This window comes from Mercenaria mercenaria, chromosome 5 (assembly GCF_021730395.1).
Source record: "Mercenaria mercenaria strain notata chromosome 5, MADL_Memer_1, whole genome shotgun sequence".
NCBI lineage: Eukaryota > Metazoa > Mollusca > Bivalvia > Venerida > Veneridae > Mercenaria > Mercenaria mercenaria.
This window is the reverse complement of record NC_069365.1, coordinates 45,768,892-45,776,514: the sequence shown is the minus strand read 5'-3', so window position 1 is coordinate 45,776,514 and position 7,623 is coordinate 45,768,892. Positions and strand designations below refer to the sequence as shown.

Here is a 7,623-nt window from a genome sequence, read left to right as displayed (position 1 = left end):
GTTTCAAACAATGGCATGAATGGGAGCTATTTTATATTTTTCACTGTTTCAAACATTGGTAATAAATTTTTCACTGTTTTAGATAGTGGTATGAAGGGATGCGGTATCATACTTTTCACTGTTTTAGGCAGTGGTATGAAGGGATGCAGTATCATATTTTTCACTGTTTCAAACAATGGCACGAAGGGGAGCGGTATTATATTTTTCACTGTTTCAAAATGTGGCATGAGGGGAAGCAGTGTTATACTTTTCACTGTTTCAAACAGTGGCATAAATGGGAATGGTATAATACTTTCACTGTTTTAAAAAGTGGCGTGAAGGGGGAAGGGCGATATTAGAATTTTTACTGATTTGAACAATGGCGTTAAATGGAGCGGTCATGACTGTTTGTTAAAATAAGACCGTTATCATTATTAGTGTCATTATTAATATTGCCATTATTCTTATTAGTAGTATTATCATTATTATGTACAACGCCATTGAATATATCATTGTATAAAATAGACGTTTAATCAAATCATTCAGTTTCAGATTCAGCTCGTCAGTGTGTCTAACGTGTGTATTTCTGCTTGTAAAATCTAGTTCCCATTTCCTGGAAGGTTTAAAATTTGTACTTGTGTCATATTGGAAGGTCAGGGGCTCAAACCCTAGACCTTCGGCCGACACAAAAACCACTAGACCACCTCTTTTATGAATTCAACTGTTTGAAACAGTGCAAGTTATAACTAACAGTCATGACCGCACCCCTCCCCTTGAGGTCATTTTACCCCTATTGCAAATACCAGTGCCATAAAGTTCAAAGTTTCGTCAAGAAATGCACCGATATATCTAATTGTGCATTCACGGTTGACATTATCACCAGCAATGTCAACAGATTTGTTTTGTAAAACATTTGTTCAATTGAGGTCTGCTACCAAACTTATTAAATTCAGTTTTGAATGTGTTCATTTTCAGACTGTTGCTATTCATCCAGTCACTGATTATAACTGCGCACTTTTCAAGGTCTCCGATCGCTTGTGATTCTACGGAAACAGATGTACGACAAAAGCTTTTATGTGCTATATGATCATCAGCAAAACCATAGACTGATATGGATTTTGGAATGACATCAAAAAGAGTTCCAGCATAGGTGAGATACAGCCAAGGACCAATGCTGCTGCCTTGGGGCACACTGTATTCAAGGAGGCGGTCTGATGAATATACATTCTTGGTAAATCTTACAAGTAAGAGGCCTTAAATAAGTGTCTACCTGTTGAAGAGCTGTATCGCAGACGCCATATTGTGCTTTTAGTACATTTGGGAGACTATCGTGTTCGACAGTGTCAAATGCCGCACTTAAGTCAATCGAAATAAGGGCTGTGACCTTCTTTTTCTCCATAGCACTTAGAAGGCCATTGACCAACCGAAGCAGTGCAGTTTCACAGGAGTAGTATTTCCTATATGCAGACTAGCTATTAGGCAAAAGACTGTATTGTTTTACATGTTTGTTTAATCTGTAAAGAACAGTTTTCTCAATACGTTTTGATAAAAATGATAAATTACTCACAGGACGATAATTGGAAAGCTCTAGTTCAAGACCTGCTTTTTTAGCAGTGGTCTAACAACTGCATATGTGTATTTCACAGGGAAAAACCTTGTTGTACTGAGAGATTCACCAATTTAGTGACACTAGAGAGAAGTTCATCTACATGTGATTTCAAAATACATGTTGGCAAAATATCTAACTCTGAGGACGTAGTATTTAATTCATTGATGAGCTTTTTCACTTCATCTTGAGTCAATTCAGTAAATTTGTTTAAATCTTGTATATCCTTTACTTGAGGTTGAGCTGGGTATTAAAAATAAAAATATTCACAAAGAGAATATAGATGAAAGAGATATTAGATTCATGTTTTTCTGTTTGTTTTTTTTTTTTCGTTCAAAAAGTACTAATTGATTGTCTGCACTTTAAGACCTGTGCTATTTTTACATATAATCAGACATTGTCGGTGACATCACAGATCCTTACATACGAAAGAGTGCTATTAAGTCCAATAGTAATACACAGGAAATCAAGCAGCACTTCAGGGCTAGTATAATAATGGCGGAAAGAAAAAATCCTCATTTTTCCAAGTTAAAGTGGCATTGTCATGTGTTACGTAAGCCATTTGCTGTAACAGTTTTTATTTCATTTTCAGTGAGAATTTTGCATTTACATAAATGTAAACAAACCGTATTACATGTACACATTTGTTGGTTTAGCTGCCAGTTTGGAAGATATTTCATAGTGTTTACCTGTCAGACAAAAAATGTCTCTTTGTCTCTTAGAAGATACATTACCCCTACTTTTCTTGGTGGTTTATAGGTCATTTAACCACATAAGGCTAGTAATTCTCTTTTTTTTTAAATAGTCCTGGCTATGTGTTACAGATTTTAGAAGATTGTTAATTTTATAGAGAACATTTGCAAATGTATTTACTACTGTATAGACTATAAATATTTTGAAAGATATAAACGTTACTTTACGCAAAAAAAAATCTATAGAAAGTGCTATTTTTAAAATGCCAGTTTATCATAGTTTGTCTTTCGATTTTCTAAAGTTATACGCCATTAGAAGGCTTGCAATTGGAGATTTTTAAAGATGTATGATATCATTTCTTTTATCATGTGCATTGAAATAATGGTTTAACTTGACCAGGAACTTCTACGTATAAATTATATAGAAAGACAGGTGGTCAGTATACTCGTAAATAATCAATAAATGTAGTGCAGAAATAGAACAGCGAATTAATTTTCTTCAGTGAAAATTGTCATTTCTTTCAGTATCCAGAATATGTTTGTAATAGGTTTCAGATGTGGTGAAAGAATTCGCAACGTTTTGGATATGGACAAACTGTTGAAACAAATACAATGTTTAGAAAAAACATATTATTCAGGAACCAAGGTTTTGCATATTTGGTTGTTTTTTATTTATTCATTTATTTATTCATTTATTTACGTCTCGTCCATGTACAATGTCACAGTATAAAATTTCATTTCAATACATAAATAAAATTAGTACATGACCGTTCAAATTTGAACTATAAGAGACTATCACAGAAAATTTACAAAATCAATTTACACATAACACATAGATATAGATACATTAAAATAGTAAATGCACTTTAAACAAGAGCTGTCTGTAAGACAGCGCGCTCGACTTTTCTCAGTACTTGACACTGAAATAGAGCTTTGCCAGTAATAGTAAATAACCTAAAAACTTTAACCAAAAATCCTTTCCTAAAGAGGGACCTACCTGACAAAATTCAAATCAGAGTAAAGGGTATTGTGGAATAGAATTTGACAGTAAACTACTACTTTAAGTTTCAAGTCAAAAGGTTTGAAAGTAACAGAGATATTTTGGCTTCATCAGAAAGTTTAACCAAAACAAAAATCTAAGTTAAAAAGGTGCATGACTCTGTCAAAATACAAATCAGAGTTATAGGGATCGTTACTCCTGGCATAGACTGTTCCGCTATTTTCCTTTTTTAACTTTTATTTTCTCTATCAATTCACTTTTCAACATGGCTGACTAAAAACATGGTTATATTTTACGCAAGTACAGAAATTACAGTAAAGTAATTACCGAAAAGAGCAAAAATTCCCGTGCTCGGCCTCTTAGGCGCGTGAACCCTAAATTACTACTTGAAAACTTAACTAATTCTTCAGAACATACTCCCCCACCTTGATAAGTTTGATTCAATCTAACTTATCAATAACATTTGACTACAGAAAATTATTTTATACAAAAATGAACATTTTTGAAAAATAACAATTTTGACAAAACTACAAGAAAATATCTAAAGCTAGACACTTTTAATATACTTCATATTTACACTGATAACTAGAATATTTCACTTTACTCTTTATCATCAGGTAGAACCAATTCAGCTTCTTTGACTTGTAAAATTATATAGTAAATAAAGCTTATGACAATTTGGTTGTTTCAGTTCAGACTTTGGACAATAATATCAATCCAGTCAACACCAATAATTATTCTTTCAGTTACATGTATACAAAATTCTAGCATTCAAAAAAGTCTTACAATGCTCAATATTTAACCAACAATTACGAAACACCTAAAATTTTAAACCTATACATTTCAACTATTTACTATAATACAAATCGCTAGAAAACTTTACATAAATTTACTCTAGCAACAATTGTCATGTTAACATAATTTATTGAATAAAATATTGAGCACTATATTTTTTTACGCTATTCATGTGTACCGTTTATGACTAGTATTTTTGTTAATTAAACAATTCTTGACATTCTGCGTACTTACTAATGTACTGATGTTCTATCTATTAATTTGTCTTATAAAAAGTATTTGTAATATGTGATTTTCAGATGATATAGTCCCACAACTGTTTTACATAGTTACATACATGTACATTCTCAATAAACATTAAACAATTAAGTTCATGACATAGTAAACTTTAAACAGTTCATTTTCATACCAAAATATTGTTAATAACTAATAAAAAATGTACAATCTCCTAGAGACAATATTTTCTTCTTGAGTCTTTGTTTGTTTTACAATCTTCTTCATCAGATTATACAATTCCTGAAATAAGAAAAATGTTTGTCCTTGTGTCCAATCTTTATCTTAATTTACTGATTTATAAAATTACTGCTTCTGAGGGATTATTATGCCCTCCACTTACAATTAGCCACTGATATGAGGGATTATTATGCCCTCCACACGCGAATTATGAGTAAATGTAAACATTTTCTGCTTTAGTACGCGTTAATATTATTTAATCATCAGCATTTATTTCTAATGGGCACAATTTTGTTATTGGTCGCACAAATTCTTTGCCATTCATTAAAACATTTGCTGCGCGCACATGTCCATCGCGACTTGTATGCACACGCGTAATACGCCCTAATGGCCACTGTGCTCGCGGTAAATCATTAGACGTAACAATCACGACATCGTTAACTTTCAGGTCTGGATTAATTCTATGCCATTTTTTTGATGTTCGTAGACTGGGTAACCACTCATGTAACCATCTATTCCAGAAGTGTCGAACTAACTCCTGTATTCTACGCCATCGCTTTCTAGGACTGAATTCTGTAGTATCCACACTTTCAGGAGCAAACTTTCCCCCGATTTGTCCATGCAGAAAATTGTTTGGTGTAAGCGGTATACAGTCTGCTGGATTACTAGTTTGATATGTAAGTGGTCTTGAATTGATCAAGCCTTCAGCTCCAGCAAATGCCGTCATAAGCTCTTCGTCAGTAACTGAAGCATTTTGTAATATTGCGTATGTTGCACGTTTAGTTCTTTTGATCATTATTTCGTGTACACCTCCCCAATGAGGAGCAAAGGGTGGAATAAATTGCCACTGTATTCCTTTATTTGCTGTGTTTTCTTTAATTTTATCCTGATCAAGACACTGCAATAACTGTTTTAATTCTTTGTCAGCACGAAACAAAATTTGATCCATTGTCTGATAACATAGTTTTTGGTAATTCCCGACGACTAACCATCCGGTAAAACGCATTAAGAAAAGAATCTACATCCATTCCAAATGCAATCTCTAAGTGTACAGCTCTTGTACTCAAACAAGTGAATAAACAAAGGTATCTTTTTTCTCGACGTTTTCCACGGCCTTGAACAGTTACAAATGGTCCCGCATAATCTACTGCTACATGAACAAATGCTCTTAATGGCATATTGTGACGGATATTTTGAAGTGGCGCCATAATCTGTTCTTTTTGGTCTTGCTTTGCGAAGTTTACACTTTGTACATTTGTTTTCTACTGCACGAATTACCACCCTTGCAGATGGTATCCAATACTGTGTTGATAACACGGAAAGTGTATAGTTTGTACCACTATGTCCTGAATCTTCATGAAAGTGACGAACAATTAGTTCAGTAATCCAATCATGTCGAGGTAGTATCACTGGATATCGACAGTCATACGATAACATTTCAGCATATTTTAAGCGTCCATCGATCACTTCTGATAACTCCTTCATCGTCAATTTTTGGATTCAATTTGATCAATTTGCTATCTTTTGGTAGTTCTTTTTGCTTAGATAAACATGTAAATTCTTCCTTATAATGAGACCTTTGAGCTTTTATTATTAATTTTACTTCTGCATCATATATTTCATTCGCACCCAGTTGTCCTTCAATTCTTGCTGTTTTTGTACGTTTACAATTTTCCACGAAATGCATAACCCAAGCATATACCCGTACTAATTTTGTCCAACTGGAATATCGTTTCGGATCAAGCCGCCATTCTTCAATGCATGTTTGTACATCCGCGCTCTGTGTGTGCATTGTTTGTACTTCAAACTGCATTTGTTTTGACTTTTTTATTTCACTGTTCTCATGTGAAAATTCAACTTTACTTTTTGGCCATTCGCATTCATTTTTCTTCAGAAATTCAGGTGCGTTCCACCACAATTCGTTCGTTTCTAAATAAGATATTGAACATCCTCTACTTAAAATGTCAGCCGGATTTTGTTTTCCTTGTACATGTCGCCATTGTATAGGATTTGAATGATACTGAATCTCTCCAATTCTATTAGCAACAAATGGTTTGAAAATTGTGCTTCTATTTCGTATCCAATGTAAAACATTCATACTATCTGTCCAAAATGTGCAATTGTTAATACAAATGTTCAGTGCAGCACAAATTGACAATGTAAGTTTCAAGCACAGAACAGCTGCCAAAAGCTCTAATCTAGGAATACTTATCGTCTTAACCGGTGCTACTCTACTTTTTGCTGCAACGAGTCTAACCGAAATGTTATTGTCAGAATCTTCACAGCGAGCATACACTACTGAACCGTAAGCTTTTTCTGATGCATCACCGAATGCATGTAATGTTACTCTTTTTGGCTGAACATAGCTTTCATGTCTTATACATCTTGGTATTTTGATTTGTTTAAGTTCTTTCAATTCAGATAACCACCTCAAAAATGTTTCATTCATTTCATTTGGAACAATTTCATCCCAATCTAATCCAGCTAACCATAATTCCTGCATCAGAATCTTTGCTCGCACGATATATGGTGCAACAAAACCATGTGGATCAAATATAGTCGCTATTTTTCTTAGAATTGTTCTCTTTGTCAATGTTGTATTGTTATCCGACTCTTGCACATTGAAAATAAAACAATCTTCATTAGCTAACCATGTTACACCAAGTGTTTTTACAGTTGGCAAGTCATTTTTGTCCAGTTCAACTTTAGAAGCTCTATGCTCAGTGGGGATTTTTTCTAGTACGTCAGCCGAATTTGACAGCCATTTTCTTGCATACATGTTTGCTTTCGCCCAAAGTTCTGATAGCTGATAATACAATTCAATACCTTCCTCTACGGTAGACACAGAATCCATACTATCATCCATGTATGTTGAACTAAAGACTGTTTCTGCAGCACGTGGATATTCTTCTTTATGTAATTCAGCATTATGTCTAGAAACATATTGGGCTAGAAATGGTGATGCATTAACCTCAAACACCAGTGTTTTGAATTCATACCGAATTGGTGCTGAAGAATTCCAAAGAAACCTGTGATATGATCTGTCAATAGGGTTAATTCCTACACGTAAGTACATCTCTTCAATATCACACATAATT

At 33.9% G+C, this 7,623-nt stretch overlaps 2 protein-coding genes across 2 annotated transcripts; both read right to left on the bottom strand.

The window, feature by feature from the left end:
• Positions 1–4,781: 4,781 nt before the first annotated feature.
• LOC128557312 (uncharacterized) lies at positions 4,782–5,474 on the bottom strand. Its single transcript, XM_053544576.1, has one exon. The coding sequence runs from the start codon at positions 5,472–5,474 to the stop codon at positions 4,782–4,784; it is 693 nt and encodes a 230-aa protein (XP_053400551.1).
• Positions 5,475–5,963: 489 nt separating this feature from the next.
• On the bottom strand, positions 5,964–7,619 carry LOC123558366 (uncharacterized). Its single transcript, XM_045350247.2, has one exon. It carries the CDS (start codon positions 7,617–7,619, stop codon positions 5,964–5,966), a length of 1,656 nt encoding a protein of 551 aa, XP_045206182.2.
• Between the last annotated feature and the right edge of the window lie 4 nt (positions 7,620–7,623).